Source organism: Odontesthes bonariensis, chromosome 15 (assembly GCF_027942865.1).
Source record: "Odontesthes bonariensis isolate fOdoBon6 chromosome 15, fOdoBon6.hap1, whole genome shotgun sequence".
NCBI classification, from domain to species: Eukaryota; Metazoa; Chordata; class Actinopteri; order Atheriniformes; family Atherinopsidae; genus Odontesthes; species Odontesthes bonariensis.
The window spans coordinates 36,475,825-36,494,652 of record NC_134520.1 but is presented as its reverse complement, the minus strand read 5'-3'; the positions used below and the strand labels follow the sequence as shown (position 1 = coordinate 36,494,652).

At 44.7% G+C, this 18,828-nt stretch overlaps 1 protein-coding gene across 2 annotated transcripts; it reads right to left on the bottom strand.

Annotated features, from left to right (window-relative positions):
- Nucleotides 1-778: 778 nt before the first annotated feature.
- On the bottom strand, nucleotides 779-18,514 carry pik3r3b (phosphoinositide-3-kinase, regulatory subunit 3b (gamma)). Of its 2 annotated transcripts, none has more exons than XM_075486091.1 (9): nucleotides 17,963-18,514; nucleotides 8,957-9,092; nucleotides 8,239-8,337; nucleotides 7,130-7,310; nucleotides 5,304-5,429; nucleotides 4,870-5,189; nucleotides 3,234-3,308; nucleotides 2,655-2,825; nucleotides 779-1,429 (listed from the first exon to the last, which is right to left on the bottom strand). In XM_075486091.1, the coding sequence occupies exons 1-9, from the start codon at nucleotides 18,075-18,077 to the stop codon at nucleotides 1,231-1,233; spliced, it is 1,422 nt and encodes a 473-aa protein (XP_075342206.1). In that variant the 5' UTR covers nucleotides 18,078-18,514; the 3' UTR covers nucleotides 779-1,230. The 2 variants fall into 2 exon arrangements, with proteins under 2 accessions (XP_075342206.1, XP_075342207.1); XM_075486092.1 differs by lacking the exon at nucleotides 17,963-18,514 and adding an exon at nucleotides 13,925-14,035.
- Between the last annotated feature and the right edge of the window lie 314 nt (nucleotides 18,515-18,828).

Here is an 18,828-nt window from a genome sequence, read left to right as displayed (position 1 = left end):
CTCTGATTATCAGGTGACCTCAGTCTGACCTTCTGTTTCAGCTCGCCGGCGTTAGAACACACGGTTTGTTTTCTGAACCACACATAAAACGGGTTTCAGGCTTTACGAGCTCAACGCACCGCCAACAGCTCAGATTTTACACCGACGTTTCATCCACGGGGCAACTCGAGCCGCCCCCCCGTCGTCTCTCGGGTTTGCTCCCCCGGTTGGCGGCGCATTGAGCCCTCTCAGCCACCGTACTGTCCCGTCAGGGCCCGATTTAGGGGAACTGACCTTTGTGACCTCAGCTGCTGCTGCTCGCGATTTTGCTTCGTTTTCCAAAATAAAAAAGCAGCTTTGAGTTAAGGTGACAGAAAACAGGGGGGTGAGGTCAGAGGTCAGCAGGCCGCCGCGTCTCAGTCGGACTCTGAACAAAGAGAAATAAATAACGGAAAACGTCCTGAGGTCACAAACGGAGCTCCTTTAAGTGCTGCGTCAGCAGGTCGTCCTGCCGTTCGCTTTCAAATTAAAAAAGGCTTCGGTGGCCCAGAAACTCAGTTTTACGTGTGGTCTCTTACGCTCGCTCGCACACACACGCACACATGCACACGCACGCCGACTCTTTGCCCTCCGACTTTGGTCTCTGATCTGCGATGCTGCCGTTTACACGTAGGCACAAAAAAAGTCCAGCAAAGCAAAGGAAACATCGAAATAAAAAAGCTGATTTTTCCCCGACAGACAACAGAACTGTTGCTTTGGCCCCGCCCCCCTCCCTGGCCCCGCCCTCTCCCTCCCCCTCCCTCAGCAGCAGTCAACATGAAGCGTCCCGTTATGCTACATTTTGTCACGTTTCCCCCCCGGCGCCACAGACGGCGTCGGGAGGAACCCGAAGGACGTCAACAGAAGCTCGTAAATGGGAATGTTTGGTGGGTTCTGGTGGAAAGTCTGAGCTGGAGTTTTAGGTAGCAGCTGGGGTGGGGGGGTCGTCAACCTGAAACTCTGACATCTCCTCCTCCATTTCCTTCCTTTTTCTTCACATTCACAAACATTTAAAACTTCCTTGTGCAAATCAAGCAGTCTTTAGAAAGAATGCCCTCCGAAAATGTTCTTGTAAAAATATATTTAACTCCAAAGTGGCCGACGTTCTGAGCTCGTTCATCTGCTCGGCTGTTGGGCTCGTTTGGTGTCTGAGCCAAGCTCCGCCTCCTCCGCCGGGGGGGGGGGGTCGGCTCAGTGTCAGCGTGGGCGGGTTCATCTGCGCCCGGAGGGCATCTGTGCGTAGACGGGGTAGGCGAGGCGCACGTTGAGCGAGTCGTTGTGCTGCACCAGGGAGGCCTGGTGGTAGTGGAGCACCAGGTCCTTCAGGCTGCTGTACAGGTTGTACGGCTCGGCGAAGCCGAAGCCGCGCGGCGTGCTGTAGATGACGCAGTGCTTCACCTCGCCGTCGACCCTGAGGAGAAAACACAGAGGCTTCGGTTACAGTTAGGAGCTGCAGTTCCCTGGAAACAAACCCATGTTCGCGCTGAAGAAGGTTCCAGGAATTACACCCAATCCTGTGAAACTAATTTCATTAAAGAGGAAGTTCCAACACGGGAAGTCTCCAGAAGACTCCTCATACTTCTACTACACATACTAACTTTCTGAGTTAGTATGCGAGTTTGAGTAAGCAGATTTCCCGGATGCATACTAGATTCTCTGAAATGTTGGGTATGCATCATGAGGTTACTACTCATACTCAAACTACCCAAGATGCAACGTAACGTGACGTCGCCGATCGTCATTTCCTGTCAAAATGGCAGTTTCAAGCTAGCTACAACGAGGGTAGGTTCACTTCCTGTTTTCAAAACAAAAGCACCAATTGTATGGTAATGGCTTTCCCTATGATAAAAGGCAACGGGTATTTTATTTTGTGAAAATAACAGGAAGTGCGTTGCTCACTGCGGCTAGCTTTAGCAGCGCCGAATTCGTGGGAACAAAATTGTAAACAGCCGGTATTTTGTCAGGTTTTCAACACGTTGGGGATCTAAACGACTACTTTCTCTCCTGAAAATGTTTCAAATGTTGCTAAAGTTTACAGAGTTTAGAGCTTAAGGGAAATCAGCTTCAGGCCGGCTGATTTCGGCTCGGGCAGGAGCGAAATGCATTGTGGGTAAACACTCTGCATACTGTCTGATCGATGAGTATGTAGTATGCGGTTTCAAAAACAGCCACATTAAACTTAAAAATAAAATACCCGTTGCCTTGTATCATAGGGAAAGCCATTACCATACAATTGGTGCTTTTGTTTTGAAAACAGGAAGTGAACCTACCCTCGTTGTAGCTAGCTTGAAACTGCCGTTTTGACAGGAAATGACGATCGGCGACGTCACGTTACGTTGCATCTTGGGTAGTTTGAGTATGAGTAGTAACCTCATGATGCATACCCAACATTTCGGAGAATCTAGTATGCATCCGGGAACTTCTGCTTACTCAAACTTGCATACTAACTCAGAAAGTTAGTAGGAGTAGTAGGAGAAGTATGCGGTTTCGAACACAGCCTTATGTCTTTAAAGTCTGAATCAAACCTAAACAGCTTCCTGAAGTGAAAGACAACCATTCAAACATCTCCAGAACGGTCCGGTTTCACTGCAACAGGCTGTGGTTGCTTACTGCAGGTAAATTAAGTGTGTACTCACACTACAGAGCAGGCGTAGCAGCCCTTTTTGCTGCTTTCCCGGATGAGAAACGCTCCGTCCGGCTTCCCGATGAGCAGCTCCTCCGCCTGCGTCCTGTTCAGATCCCCGACGAACCAGCTCTTCTCGTCGCAGTGGGGCAGGTTCTCGTCCTCCTCGGTCACAAAGTAGCCTCTGCAGCCACAGTTAGAGGACATTTAACAGCTAGCTCTAAGTCACAAAGTAGCCTCTGCAGCCACAGTTAGAGGACATTTAACAGCCAACTGTAAGTCACAAAGTAGCCTCTGCAGCCACAGTTAGAGGACATTTAACAGCTAGCTCTAAGTCACAAAGTAGCCTCTGCAGCCACAGTTAGAGGACATTTAACAGCCAACTGTAAGTCACAAAGTAGCCTCTGCAGCCACAGTTAGAGGACATTTAACAGCCAGCTCTAAGTCACAAAGTAGCCTCTGCAGCCACAGTTAGAGGACATTTAACAGCCAGCTCTAAGTCACAAAGTAGCCTCTGCAGCCACAGTTAGAGGACATTTAACAGCTAGCTTTAAATGAAACACAGATTCAGCAAATGAATGGGTGAACTTACTCGTCGGGGTTCTCGTTCTTGATTCCCAGCCAATCGTTGATTCGTTTCTGCCGAACTCCTTTGTGATTGAGCCAGCTGAGGAGAGGCAGAGAGAGAAAACCGTTAATGTCCTGCTAGCAGAGAGTTGAAGGAAGCTAACGGAGAGCAGAAGGAAGCTAGCGGAGAACAGAAGGAAGCTAACGGAGAGCAGAAGGAAGCTAACGGAGAGCAGAAGGAAGCTAGCGGAGAACAGAAGGAAGCTAACGGAGAGCAGAAGGAAGCTAACGGAGAGCAGAAGGAAGCTAACGGAGAGCAGAAGGAAGCTAGCGGAGAGCAGAAGGAAGCTAGCGGAGAGCAGAAGGAAGCTAGCGGAGAGCAGAAGGAAGCTAGCGGAGAGCAGAAGGAAGCTAGCGGAGAACAGAAGGAAGCTAGCAGAGAACAGAAGGAAGCTAGCGGAGAACAGAAGGAAGCTAGCAGAGAACAGAAGGAAGCTAGCAGAGAACAGAAGGAAGCTGAGGCTTGGGCTGGTTAAGGTTATTCTGAGTCAATGTGTTGTTTGATAACAGACAATGAAACAGGATAAGAGGCTTTATTAGGATTTCAGCTGCATTAAAATACAGTTTATGAAAGCAGAGACAGCAAGAGAGAAGCTAACAGATGCTAGCACAGCTATTAGCAGAGAGCTAATAGCTGCTGTTCTATAGTCCTGTTATCAGTATCAGGGGAAGGGATGTTTGGAGATAAATAGGTTTTTTTGATCATATGACCCAGATAGCCTGGGAATTCCCATGCTGCTTTGTGCGCGATTTCATTCACACTGCAAAGGCAGCCTGGAAACCACCGCCCTTATTTTTGCCTGAGTTAGGGAACCAATCACAGAACGGGGGGGGGGGGGGGGGGGGTCAGCAAGACGATGACGACGTCTATGCGCGACACCGAAGCTTGTAGAGTGTTAATCCAACATGGCATTGGACACAACGTTACCGCAACGATATATGCCTTCTACCCTCATATTAACTTTGCACAAACGACAATAATCGTTAAACGCCATCGTCTTCTCATACACAGTAAAGCGTCTTCTTCTTCCTCGTCGAATTTCTGTCGCTCTACATACGTCATCTAACCTGACTCACGTCATCTGGCTGCGTTCACCAACTACACGCGGGGCCGTTCCCTTTCCTCACACAACCATCTGAGGAGCCTGGGAGTCATATGTGTTTCGTCCGATTAGAAAATAATCAGAGCCAATCATTAATCGCTGGGTGGGACTTTGGCTGAATGGCCGCGTTATGGCTGCCCATTCATGCTCCAGAGGGCGGGAGTCAGGTAAGCTCTGAGCTACGTCACGGGTTGAGTCATTGGGAGTGGCTGAAGTGGCGTGTCAGTCAAGATGACGGACAGATTCTTCATCCAATCACATGCACGAGTTTTAGAAAAAATAGCCCCATTTGAAATCATGTCGGTTGTGGGCTCGTCCCAGATGGTATGCGAATACCTGAGGGCGGGAGTCAGGTAATACGTCATCTGGTATAAGTGATACAATTGTCTATGAATCGCGCGCAAAGCAGCATGGGAAGAACCAGACGCCATTTGATAGACATTCGTAGCGCCCAATAAACGGCTCTAGGCATTCGAGGCTGCAGTTTTCTGTACTTACACCAGGTACTGGTCCCTGATCTTGCGCAGCTGTATGAGGTCGGGCTTCAGGCTGTTCATCTTCTTGTCCGTCTCGCGGTTGTCCATGGCTTGCGTCTTCAGGTCCTGCTCCAGCCGCACTTTGCTGTCGTGGATCTCCCCGAGCCGAGATTTGAGCTTTTCGTAGTTCATCATGATCCGCTCGATCTCTTTGTCGTTGCCCTCGCGGCGGAACCGCTCGATGTAGTCCTTGCTGTAGCGCTCCTGCGTGTGGCACTGCTCCTCGAAGATCTTGATGGTCTCGTTGAAGGCTTCGATGGCCGTTCGCTTCATCTGGATCTCCTGAGGGGTGAGAGCGGCGGGGTGAGAGGAGGGAAAACACCACAGCAGAGACGCTAACGTGCTAACGTGGAAAACAACCACAGCCTCTCCGCTAACGTGCTAGCGTGTGCTTACTTGCGACGTCTTGGTGTATTCTTCGTACAGCCGGTCGTACTCTTTGCTCTTCTCCTGGTACTGGTTGTGGTACTCCTGCAGCTTCTTCCCCACGGCGTCGATGTTGTCCTCCTTCACCAGCTGGTCCTGATGCGAGGAGGAGGAAGCCGAAGCGTTAGAGACCGAAGACGAGACGGACCAGAAAGGTGTTCGTCAAACAGGTCAACCACATTTGTAATAAAGACTTTAGGGGGGGGCGGGGAATGCTCGTTTGCTCCCTTCGCCCCCGATTCTGCTTACGAAGGGCGACTCCTGAACAGGCTCATTAATAAACCACCCACGGTGCCCTGCAGTGCATTCTGTGAGATATTGCACAGCTCTGAGTAATGAGTTTAAATTATTTTGTGAAAATAACCGGAAGTGCGTTGCTCACTGCGGCTAGCTTTAGTAGCGCCGAATTCATGGGAACAAAATTGTAAATAGCCGGTATTGGGACGCAGAGCCTTCAGTTATCAGACCCCTCTCTGTCAGGTACGTTACGGCAAAGACGCACATCACAAAAGGACCGAACGAAGGCATCGACTTATATTCTTTAAGAAAAGGCAAAATATGCGGAAAAAGATTCAAGATGTGAAAACACTTGAAATAAAAGAACCCACTGCTTACGAAGGGCGACTCCTGAACAGGCTCATTAATAAACCACCCACGGTACCCTGCAGTGCATTCTGGGAGATATTGTACAGCTCTGAGTAATGAGTGGACCGAGGCCCTAACCGTGGCACCAGGTTTGGTGAATATGTCAGCGAGCAGCGATCCTGCTGCACTTCGTTTCCTTGAATCGCCCCAAAAGGACGAATAAAGTTCTTTAAATTGAATTGGAAACACCCAACAAAAGCTCTGGGCTGTGTTCCAAACTGCATACTTCTCCCACTACTCCTACTAACTTTAACTTTCTTTAAGTTCCCGGATGCATACTAGATTCTCTGAAATGTTGGGTATGCATCATGAGGTTACTACTCATACTCAAACTACCCAAGATGAAACGCAACGTGACGTCGCCGATCGTCATTTCCTGTCAAAACGGCAGTTTCAAGCTAGCTACAACGAGGTTAGGTTCACTTCCTGTTTTCAAAACAAAAGCACCAATTGTATGGTAATGGCTTTCCCTATGATAAAAGGCAACGGGTATTTTATTTTGTGAAAATAACCAGAAGTGCGTTGCTCACTGCGGCTAGCTTTAGTAGCGCCGAATTCGTGGGAACAAAATTGTAAACAGCCGGTATTTTGTCAGGTTTTCAACACGTTGGGGATCTAAACGACTACTTTCTCACCTGAAAATGTTTCAAATGTTGCTAAAGTTTACAGAGTTTAGAGCTTAAGAGAAATCAGCTTCAGGCCGGCTGATTTCAGCTCGGGCAGGAGCCAAATGCATTGTGGGTAAACGCTCTGCATACTGTCTGATCGATGAGTATGAAGTATGTAGTATGGAAGTATGTAGTATGTAGTATGAAGTATGAAGTATGTAGTATGGAAGTATGTAGTATGGAAGTATGTAGTATGCAGTATGTAGTATGTAGTATGCAGTATGTAGTATGTAGTATGCGGTTTCGAACACAGCCCTGGTTTCACAGTCCCCACAGATACAAAGATTGAAGTAGGGATACAAAGGTCCCTACTCAGCCCAGAGGAGGCGACCAATCAGAGCTGCTTTGGCATCTTTCAGGGAGACTTTCAGCTTAATTTCATCTCTAAAATCAGCCGTTTGCTTCATTGTTCGGCAGCACAGCTGGTATCATCCTACAGAAGCTAAATGTGACGTTTCCTGGAATAAACTCTGCGGTACGAACCTGCTGGAAGCGGGAGATGGGGTACATGAGTTTGACGTCCAGCTTGGTGTTGTACTGAGCCAGAGACTCGTGTCTGTAGTGGCTGATGAGCTCCACCACCGAGCCGAACGTCAGGGGGTCCGAGAAGCCGTACTTCCCGTCTCTGTGGTAGATCTTTATTAGCTTGTTGTTCCCCCCTTTCCTGAACACACAAGCGGAAAAAAAATGAGCACAAACACACCATAAAGAAAGCTCTACACCCAAAGCCTCCTCCTGGTTGAAAGACTCTATTCCTTAAGTTAGAAAAGATAAAATATTGCCTTAGAGGATCGACCCAAAAATTCCATGAAACTTGGGCCCCACTTTTATCTTATTTTGAGAAGCTCGAAGCCCTCCCACATGACTGAAAAGTAAACGGGAATGAAGACTCGGAGACCTCAGAAGACCTGTGGAGTGACAATTAAAGAAAGCAAATAGCCTACTGGTACCGTCCTGAATATCCAATTTTTCTTTCTTTATTTCTATTTTTATTTTATTTTGTATCATTATTGTCTTTATTATTTTAATTTTCAGTCGCTATGTTCATTTTTATTATTATTTATTTTTAATTATTTTATTTTTTTAATTTATTATTATTTTATTTATTTTGTATCATTATTGTCTTTATTATTTTAATCTTGTATATTTTCATGTCTGTAACTTTTTTCTAGTGTAATACTTGGTGTGTATATTTCAGTCGCTATGTTTATTTTTATTATTCAGCTTTTTTTTTTGCATTGACAGCATGGTGGGGTGGGGGGGTGGAATAAGATCAATAACTCTGATCAATGCTCATTCTCTCGAATAAAAAAAAAAAAAGTAAAAAAAGTAAAAAAAAAGAAAAAAAAGAAAAAAAAGAAAGCTCTACGGAGGAAAACTCATCTCCGTTTTCCTGAATGTTTCCGCTCTAAAAGCTTTTACGGCTCCGTTACTCCTCAGGAAGCAGGAGATTTGCTTCAATTTCCTCGAATCCTGCGCAAGCAAAACGCTCGACACATGATTTCCCTCCGTCTGTAGCTAACTGCAGGGGACGCAACACAAGAAGAACAGCATAAGATGTGGAGGCGGAGGTTTGTGAGCTGCCGCCTTACCTCAGAGTCAGCGTGTAGTCGCCTTGCATCTTGGTGGAAGCGTCCCGAACCAGGAAGGTCCCGTCGGGCATGTCTCTGAGCTTATCGTTCACCTCCTCCCTGAAGACAAAACGGCAGCCAGAGGAAGGTGAGCTCAAAGTCAACTTTATTGTCAAATCTGTATACGTACAGGACATACACAGGATTGAAATTACGTTTCTCTTAGACTCAATAGTGCAGCGGTAACATTTAACTTAACACTTTAATACACAGCAAAAATACACCATAGTAACCGGTAAACAGAGTGACAGTACAAAAAAAAAAAATATATATATATATATATATATACACATATACACACACACACAAAATCTCTGACATTGACATCAGAAGTAAAGTGGCATATGCAGAAGTAAGTAAAATATATTTATGTGCAAATATATATGTGCAAAGTAAATGTAAAGGTCCTTGATATATTCTTACGATTAAAATGATGGTATGCAGTGGATTTGGAGTAGTGCAAATATAAACAGTAGTGCAAATCGAATGTTCAGATTTGTACAGAGATGTGTGCAAAAACCAGTCCTTAATGAGTTCAGTGTTGAGTTTGTGAGTTATGTAGAGTCATCGATTCAGACGTGTTTTAAAATGAGGTTAGAGAGGCAGAGCAGGGAGAGAACGTCAGGGACCAGAGCTCCATGTGGGCCCAGACAAAGTGAGCAGCAGAAACAGGCCTCACCTGGAGATGTCCCCCCAGTACCACTCGGCCTCCTGCAGCGAGCCTCCTGCACCCCCCTCCTTGGCTCCGCCGTTGCTGCCCCCTCCCACCCCGACCGAGGACGACTGCTGGGGCTTTGCCGGCTTTGGAGGAAGAGCTGGAGGAGAAAGAAAGAAATAAAGAAAACACGTTACAGCGAACCGACGAGCTGAAGCAGTTTTTTTTAAATAATGTAAATTATCCATATACCCCATATTTCTTATTGGTTCAGTCTGCTCAGTTAAATGTATTTTTTTACCTTTATTGTTAAATGTACAAATCTGTTTTTATTTTATTTATTTTATTAAGTTTACTGATGTTCATTATTATTATTATTATTATTATTATTATTATTATTATTATTATTATCATTTACCCTACTACTCTTCATACTGTAGATTTGTATATAGCTAATAGTCTGGTTCACTGTGTACAAAAATGTACTTTTGTGGGAATTTTTTGGGGGATTTGTTGGCCTATACATTTTTGGAATCTGCAGACCTTTGGGGATTCCAAAAACCAATGTTGCCACTTGAACAGACACCTGTATGGCGGCCATTTTGGAATTTCAAAACGAGCGGCATAAAATACAGAATTTCAGCTACGTTGGCCTCTAAACAACCTAAAAACTCAATTTAACATGCCAATCCTATGTTTTCTTGGTCAAGGAATCCAATGGTGACTTCAAAATTATGCTCAGAATCATGCTGTGGCGCCCCCAAGGGGTGGGTAAGAAAATTGTGGCACCTCCAAGAAGTGGAAAAGGAAATTGTTTCTCTAATCCCCCTTAATGACCGCATGTCAGAAGTCCAGGAACAAAATATAATATATATAATGTTTAGTCTCTATTTTTATTCTATTTCTATTCTATTTGTTTGTTAAATATATGCTGCTGCTGCAACACAATAATTTCCCAAATTGGGATGAATAAAGTACTTATCTATCTATCTATCTATCTATCTATCTATCTATCTATCTGTCTTTTATTCATGTGACAAACTCTCCACCGCAGAATTATTCCATCATTCTTTAAGGTGCAGATTACAGGCTGCAGGCTCAGCTTCATTAATCACACATTAAAGCCCAACAGCAGAGTGAAGGTTTCCAACGTCCTTCTTTTCACTTAAATCTGGAAAAGGACGACAAACTAGCATCCACCTCTGATCCCTTCCTACTGAAGCAGCCATCCACAGAGGAGCCGAAAGTAAACAGCAGCTTCAGAACCGCGTGGAGTAAATCCTCCGAGTGCCACTCAGCGGGGTCACATGACTCTGAAAGGATCAGATTATTGGCTAAATTACAATCAGACTGAGCTGAGCAAGGGTAATTCTCCTTGGATATATGGGAGTGAATGAATGGGATCAGAGGCACAAAGCGTGTCATACCCCGGTATGATAGGTGGCGCTGTACCCATTCCAGCTGTTGCTAACAGAGCCACTTCCTGTTGACCTCTTCACCACCAACAACAACAACAAACTCAGGCATTGGAGAAAGATGGAGAACGCAGAGCCAGATGAAGCTACGTCCCTCTACATTTGGTCTGTGATGAGCTGCTTGTTGCACAAACTCGATGCCCAACGGAGCATTCTCCATCGCGTTGTTTGTTTCTTTCTGATGGCGACAACAACAGGAATATCGTCTCCTTTGACTTCCGGGTCACGACCCCGGGAAAACATCTGGAGCATGCGCAGAACGCAAAGTCTGATTCACCACGTGCTTCAGCGTCTACAAGCAGGTTTAGAGTGACTTTCAACCCAGTTATCTCGGGGTCTGAATCCCATCCGATCCAGTTCTTAGTCAGATTAAGGTGTCTACATGCACTTAATAACTCAGTCTGATTGTAATTTAGCCAATAATCCGATCCTTTCAGGGCCATGTGACCCCACCGAGTTACAGATATCTGAAGTGTTTGCATGTAAACAGGCCTCTGTAGATAATTCCAGCTGTTTCTCCACACAGAGACTGTGTGATGTTTCCTCCTCAGACTCTGAAGTCACATCTAGTTTCTCACAGTTGAACCTCAGAAACCTCTCAGAACTCAGTGCGAACACACAGAGGACGCACCGGCTGCAGCCAGGCTGCTTTATGCAGGATGGTGCAAACATTTTCAGAGTTTCAGTCCTCAACGAGCTCATTTCCAGATGCTCAGAGTCTGCAGGCACATGAAGCTGCTTTTGGCTCAGAGAGCTGTCAGTCAGAAGGTGAGGAGGCGGGACCTGAAACCAGCCAATCAGGATGTTTACATGAGAACCGCATTAATAACAGAGATCACAAGTTTCTTAGAAAGTTTTTCAGAGCTGGACTGTTGAGTTTATCATCAGGCTTTTAAAATCGGCAACCTGCCTTATTTCATTGTTGTTGGTTTTTCAAGGGGTTGGAAACGTTTAAGCAAACCTTAAAGTCAGGAAAATATTAAACAATCTGTTTCTAAATAAAATCCAACCCAGACTGCACCAGACTACCCTGAATATGACCCATAATACCCCCCCACACACACACAGATGTTGTCCTATAAACAGTGAAAGTCTCTTTAAATGCCACTTCTCCTGCAGAACGCCTTCACAGATGACCATAAAACACAAAGGGGACCCGAACAGACACCTGAATCCTCTCTGCGCACGTTCAGAGTTAATAACACGGAGCTGGAGGTCGACCTTGACCGATTCTGGGAACATGAACTCTTTGTTCCGAGTCTTACTGCAGCTGCAGCGTTCCTCCGTCAAACTCAAAAAGGGAAAAAAGCACTCAACTCAAAGACTTTAAATCTGCTTCATGGAGACTTTAAATTTCTGTAAAATTAATTATAAAACCAGAAAAGATTAAAAAAAAGAATGTTTCTTTGTGTGTGCGGGAAAAGTTGCGGTCAGCAGCGAGCGCACAAAGGACGATAAATGTGTCACATTATTCCTAAATTGTCTTTGTTTTCTAAATTGTCTTCCCATTTGTCTCGGTACCTAACTTACTACACTTCCTCTAGCACTAGTTCTGCTCTTAGCTGTTTGGTTTTGGAAGGAAATGTACTTATGATTTCTTGTGACCTGAAGTTCTTTTGCCTACCGATGTGGAACACACTGATTGTAAATCGCTTTGGTTAAAAGCGTCTGCAGAATGACCGTAATGTAATTATTCATTTCAGTGTTTTCAGACAAACTCCAAGAAGTAACAAACATCTACAAACCTAAAAACAGTTCAAATATGATCCGATTGTGAATAAATGTGAGAGTTTCAGCACTATTAGAAACATGATAATGGACCTGAGATACACAGAAACAGCTCCTTGGTTGCAGAGCTCCTTTTAAAATGAATTACAGAGAATCCACGGCACTGAACCCTTTGACGCACTGATCGATACTTGTGATAAGCGCTCTTTTGTCCTGCGTGCAGCAGAGAAACGCACCGATGACAACCCTAACCCAACAAAGAGGACGCACCAGGAGAATGTCACACGAGGACCGTCGTCTTTACACATGTGTTATGTTTTTAAAATCAGCCACAAGTGCTGCATGAAAAACTGAGCGATGGCGAACAAAGGGGACCGTCAGCTCAGCCTCCCGCTCAGCCTCCCGCCCTCCCCCCCGCCAGACAAAGGAGCAGCGCTGAGCCACAAACACTTCAACATTACTTGTCATCACACAGTCAGGGAGCCACAGCTCTCCTGAACAATGACCATCACACAGAGGGCATCAGAACGGGAGCTTCTCCGGCTTCACAAGGAGTGACACCTCTCACAAAGATCTTCGCTGCAGCAGGAGTTACCGTACAGACCATCCACCATGTAGGACGAATAAACTGTTAGATAGTTTCATTTCCACAGATTTACATCTGGATTCAGTTTAGAGTAATGCTGCAGGTAAAGCACTAGGGGTGGGACGATATGCTTTGGTCACGATTCGATTGTATCACGATTCAAAGGTGCCGATTTGATTTGTATCACGATTCTTGATAATTGCGATTCGATATAATCAGTAATTGCAATTTTCTTCCTCCTTAAAAAAACAAACAAGTTGAATTATACACTTCTAGAATGAATGTCGTTCCCATAAACAATGCACATCAGTCTGTGTCAGTCATTCCAGCAGCTGACATTTATTTCAACTGAGACAAAAAGAGGTTCAACAGTACCTGTAAATGTACAGCATTTTTTTTTACAGTTACAAAATGAATTGAAATGTCCATACAGCACAAATGTGGGCTAGTTTTAACATAACTTAATGTAATGAATTGATTAAGTTTTTCTAGACACGGATATGACCTAATATAAACGATTCTGGGGAGAAAAAAATCGATTTTTAAAATCATCCCAGAAAAAAAAAAAAAAAAATTTAAATTTAAAAAAAATAAAAATAAAAAAAATTTAAAAAAAAAATTGCGATATGTACATGAATCGATTTTTTTTTGCCCACCCCTAGTGACACCTCTCACAAAGATCTTCGCTGCAGCAGGAGTTCACACGCGGGAGGAAAATTACAGCACAGACCACCATGTGGGACGAATAAACTGTCAGTTAGTTTAATTTCCACAGATTTACATCTGGACTCGCTTTAGAGTAATGCTGCAGGGAAAGCACAGTTCAAGTGTTGTGTTGGTAAAATGTAAAGAGCAACCAAAAGAAAGTCTTTAAGTTACTAATAAAACAGAAGAGAAAAGTACTTGGATAAACTAAACCACGAACAAGCGGAAATGCAGGTAGAAGACGAGCTTTTCCCAGAGATTTTGTAAAGCAAAATATCCGGGAAAAGTTCCAGGTGGAAACGGATATTTCCCCCCCCCACACACGTTTGTTACATAATGTCTGTGCAAACAGAAACCCGAACATGTTGTATTCCCCTGAACATTGTGTTTTACTAAATATAAAAGGAAAAGAGCGGGATAATGGAATGATAAAATAATCATAAAAGTTACACAACTGAGCAACGTAAGGGCAAAGAAAACAGACCGACTGTGTCTTACCGTCCTCCTCTATCGCACTCTGTGTAAGCTGCATGCTGCCACTCGTTTCATTCAGCTGTTCCCTCCTCCCTCCTTCTTCTTTCTGTATCTCATTCACTCTCCCTCTCCTCAACCTCCTCCTCCACCGCCGCCTCCTCCTCCTAATGCCGTTGCTCTCCGCTCCGTCAGACTAAAGAAAAGACCAAGCGAGCCTGATCCTAAAAGACAGATGACACGCCGACTAATCCCTGCGAGGAGGCACGCCCCCTTAGCCAATCAGGAGAGAACCAGGGCGGTGGGGGCCAAAGGAGGGGGGCCAGGCCTCACCAGAGAAAGAAAGAAAGAAAGGAGGCAGGCGGGTGGAGTTACCCAGCGGTATATCCATTCCTTCTGGGACACCGCACACACACACACGGCATCAAGCCTAAATCAACAGGTTGTTTCTGCTGAACGCTGCAAGTGGAAGCTTAACAATGTGCAAACGTGACTCGTTCATTCTTTATTTCAGAAATGTTTCTACTTTGAGACACCAGAAATAAAAGATTGGACAGAAAACAATCTGTTGACACTTAACAGTTAGACTTAGAGGTTTTTAGTTAGAACACATTTCTTTTATAATACCAGGGGATTATGATGCTGATGCAAAGCTCTGGTCACTCAGCCACACATATGAACAGCAAACATTCAGAGGATTACGCATCTTATGGGCCAACATGTCAATCCAATCCTGCAGATGATGATTACCTCCTGTATGTAAAGAGGCTTTGACATCTCCTCTGCATGAATGAAGCCTCAGTCAGAACCACTAAGCTGCTGTCGTTTATGTCAAGTACAGCATGTTGCTCTTTTCCCGCATATTTTGTAAACCCAAAGTATGGGAAAAGGCCTGTCCCATTTTTACTGGGAGCTTTCCCCGATGTTTAGTTTAACAAACCTGATGGAAAAGATCTTTCCTCTTCCTATATTTCTGCAAATAATTGTTGCAATTGAATGGTCTTTCAGTCCATAACAGAGTCAATGTCTGCCATATAGCAATGTGTAGAACACATTCTGACTTTGCAGATTGTTCACAAAAACATCTCAGATATCCCTTCGATTGATTAAAGTATTCGAGCTGAATTCAAAAAGACCCTTTGACTGTCATTCATATCCAGAGTTTGGAAATCGACATTCTGTAAAACACGGTTTGATTTAATCAAAGAAATAACTGATTCATTGAGAGAACTCCACAGCTAACACCGATGTCTAAATTGCATTGCTGCTGCATGATTATATTGCATCAGTTGAAGACACGTGTGCAAACTCAGCTTGATAATACGAGTTCACAGAATTAGAAGCTGAAACTGTTAATGAAGTTAGATGGCTTCATGTCTGTAAAATGCTGTGAAAAGATGCCGTTTCAGAGGAAAGAAAGCAGGACAGAGAACAACAAAGTGATTTGCAAAAATGGGACAGTAGGTAAATGAGCCGAGGCATGCAAAAGAAAAGATCTGGCACGCTCCTCTAATGATAACCTCCCAGTGATTTTCCATTGAAAGATGAGACTCATCATTCAGAACACGGTTGCTTCACAGAAAGAGTTGCCAGTAGAAACGCAAGCGTCGCCTTCCCCTAAGGGCACAGCAACACTCCACCTGTGCTAATCACCCCCCCGTACTTACACACAGATTTAAACACTATAACTGTCACTGAGGCTTTTGTGTTTTAATTCCAGTGTAACAATAACCATCTGCTTCTGCGCTCACCATCATCCATCCCACTTCTACTCGTCTTTCAGCCCCTCCAGCTCCTTCCCTCCACGTCTTTGTGTTTGTGCCAGGTACGTTAGGGCAAAGACGCACATTTACTTTGAATGCAAAGCAACAAAGACGGGCTGCGAGTGAGAAAAAAGATGCAACGGCAGAGGCTCACCTGATGTGATGGATGATGGGATGAGCTCATCCGAGGTGAGAGCCAACACAATGCAAAGACATACGATACAGAAAAGGCATTTCTGCATTGTAACAAACCCTGAATCTAAACATTTAATAAATAAAAAGCAAGTAAAACTCCTGCTTTGTTCTTTTTGTTGTCATGTCGATCCTTGCATGATTATATTAATTAATCAATTGCTGTAAATGCCATGGTGTCCAGAGCCAGTTAGGCATGTGAATCACCAGCAAACAGCCAGTGTGTTACAACACATCGAGCAATCACTGTCCATCGACTCCACAAAAGCTCAAACAAAAGGCAGCGAAGAGCAGAAGCAGAAGTTGGTCAGAGGGACCGAACGGAGGCATCGACTTATATTCTTTAAGAAAAGGCAAAATATGTGGAAAAAGATTCAAGATGTGAAAACACTTGAAATAAAAAGAACCCACTCCAGGTTGCATGATCTGAGCAGAAAATGTAGCCAATGCATTTTCTTACATGCTGACACACACTTCCCATAATGCTGAATATGCATTTCAAGCACCACGAACACAGTCAAATCACTTTGATCTGGAGGTACAGGTACTTCCTTTGATAAAAGTATCTCGTCCTCGGGCAACTGCCACAGATGAGACAGAACCCCACACGTTGTGATTGCAGCAGCGTTACTGTACATTTCAGGGGATAAATGAGGAGAAAAGCGGTAGAAAAAAAAAAAAAAAAAAGGGATAGAGCGGCCGGGCAAAGAGCATTCAACAGCGCCTCCTGGAAACAAACGTCCCCCATCTGCGCCATGATCCATTCAGCACACCGAGGGGAGAGAAGAGGGGGTGGGAGTCAAATGACACTGGCACAATTGCCGAGGAATGAATGAATGAAGGAATGAATGAAGGAATGAATGAAACATATTCAGTTCTGGGTGACAGTCGGGTAAAGGAGGGTACAAAGACGTATAGTTGCATGTCAGGGACGGATGTTGGGTTCTGGAAGATGTTCTGGATCTTTTATTCCAGGTTTCCTTCACTGCTCCCGTCCCACTGAGTCCCATCCCCCCTTTCCCCCACTGTCAGCACCGGGCAAAGCTGATCTCAGAATGATCCAGAAACAACTATTCAACAAACACTCCGAATCTGGAAATGTTTGCATTTTTCCTTAAGGTGCGAAATGTTGATCCTTTCTGTTGGGCTGCGTTGGGTTTTTCTGCATTTTAACCTAGTTTTGTCAAGGATGCAGATCTTTGGAGTATAATGATCATATCAAATAAGATGATTTCTGCTGGTTCTATTTACAGATTACTGTTTTTATAAATGGAGGTCTGCAGAGCTGCAGCCAAGCTAAAAATCAGCACGAAAAAGAGGGAGAAGCGCTGTCTTTCAGCCTGGAAACCAGCTCCACGTTGCCTTTCATCACAACCGGACAGAACAAAGCTTAGTGGCAACGATTAGAAATGAAGGACACCAGGGGCGAGGCTAGGGTATTTTTAGTGGTGCCAAGGCACCCCCTGGCTCAGCACATTTTTAAAATATTATATTGTGCAAAAACACTTTTTTTTTTTTTTTTTTCTTCTCTCAAGGATGCATTATTTTAGTGACCATTTTATTTATTGTCTAGCATTTGTTTTTGTTTTAACTCTTTACTCCCAAAATAAATTCAATATCTGTCTCAGGCTCTCTGTTATCCCTGTCCAAGCCACAAAGTCTTTTTGAAATGAAGAGGTCAAAATTGAATGTTGTAGGGGAAAACACTACTCAAAGCAAAACTAATACGGCTCCAAAATTTATAAATGTACTAGTTCGCCTCAATTAGTGAGAAATAATGTGCCTCTGTGAGCACTGGGGGGGCTGGGGCACCCCTAAGACCAGATCCTAAAATCGCCCCTGGTCTGCAGAGCTGCAGCCAAGCTAAAAACCAGCACGAAAAAGAGGGATAAGTGCTGTCTTTCAGCGTGGAAACCGGCTCTAAGTTGCCTTTCAGCACAACCAGACAGAACAAAGCTTAGTGGCAACGATTAGAAATGAAGGACACCATCACAGCAAAGCTTTAAAAAACTTTCACACCGATGCAGACACAACACTGCCCCCCTAACCCGGTGCAACCTCCACCCCCCGGTGGGGTGCCAGCCGCCGCCGCCGCCGGCCCCCGGCTTACCGGGCGGTTGGTCCATTTCCAGATAAAATATCAGCTCGGTGGAGTAGGGCATCATCACATCCCGCCAGTCTCCGTCCTCGCCGGCTTTTTCCGTCGTCAATACTGTGTTGTACATCGCTTTTTCTCGCTGCTAAAAACCAGACCGTCTTCCACCGCTTAAATAGAAATTGAAAAAAAAAAAAGAAAAAAATATGCCGAGTGCTAACGTGCAAAAACGACAAAAAAACAAGTTGTAAAAAAAAAAAAATTAAATGGATAAATTAAGTCTGTCTACTTGGAAGTCTTGTGTCTGAATCCCGGCTTCAGAGTGGAATAAATAGGCGGAATGTGTGGAGCAAGCACCGGGCTGCGGCGGCTTTCTCCGGCACAGTAACAGCTCGGAGCTCTTCATCAAGGCCCTCTGTGTGTGTTGTAAATATATATAAATATATATATATATATATATATAAAAGCGGGATTCAAACGCGCGGAAAAGTAGATGCCAGCTCTACTTTTTCAGTTCCCTTTCCGTCTCCTCCGCAGGTGCTGCAGTCCGGCCGGCTTCATTTTAAGACGAGCAACTGACCAGAGGAGGCCGGCGGAGTCAGACAACGGCCGGAGCGAACCACCCACCGCGGCTCGCAGGGGGGGTGGCCGGAAATCCTTTCTGTCTCCGGCGCCCAAAAACACACATCCACACAAGATTTGTTGCCATGATTCACACAATAATACTATCTACTTCTAAATGTCATGTACACTTTTAAAAAATATTTATTACCGACCGTCCTTGCATTTAAGAAATATCGCGGTCACCCCCCGTCTCTAACTCAGAGTGTGACGGCGTTTCTCTTACGAGCCCACGTCCGACCGAGCCTCAGTGCGCATGC

What these genes read in the sequence shown, in the direction of transcription:
- pik3r3b (XM_075486091.1), bottom strand. Translation starts at nt 18,077, where the DNA reads ATGTACAACACAGTATTGACGACGGAAAAAGCCGGCGAGGACGGAGAC. An exon ending in TACTGGGGGGACATCTCCAG is followed by an intron (nt 8,338 to 8,956) that starts GTGAGGCCTGTT and finishes TTTTGTCTTCAG; the next exon opens with GGAGGAGGTGAACGATAAGC. An exon ending in AAGAACGAGAACCCCGACGA is followed by an intron (nt 2,826 to 3,233) that starts GTAAGTTCACCC and finishes CTGTGGCTGCAG; the next exon opens with AGGCTACTTTGTGACCGAGG.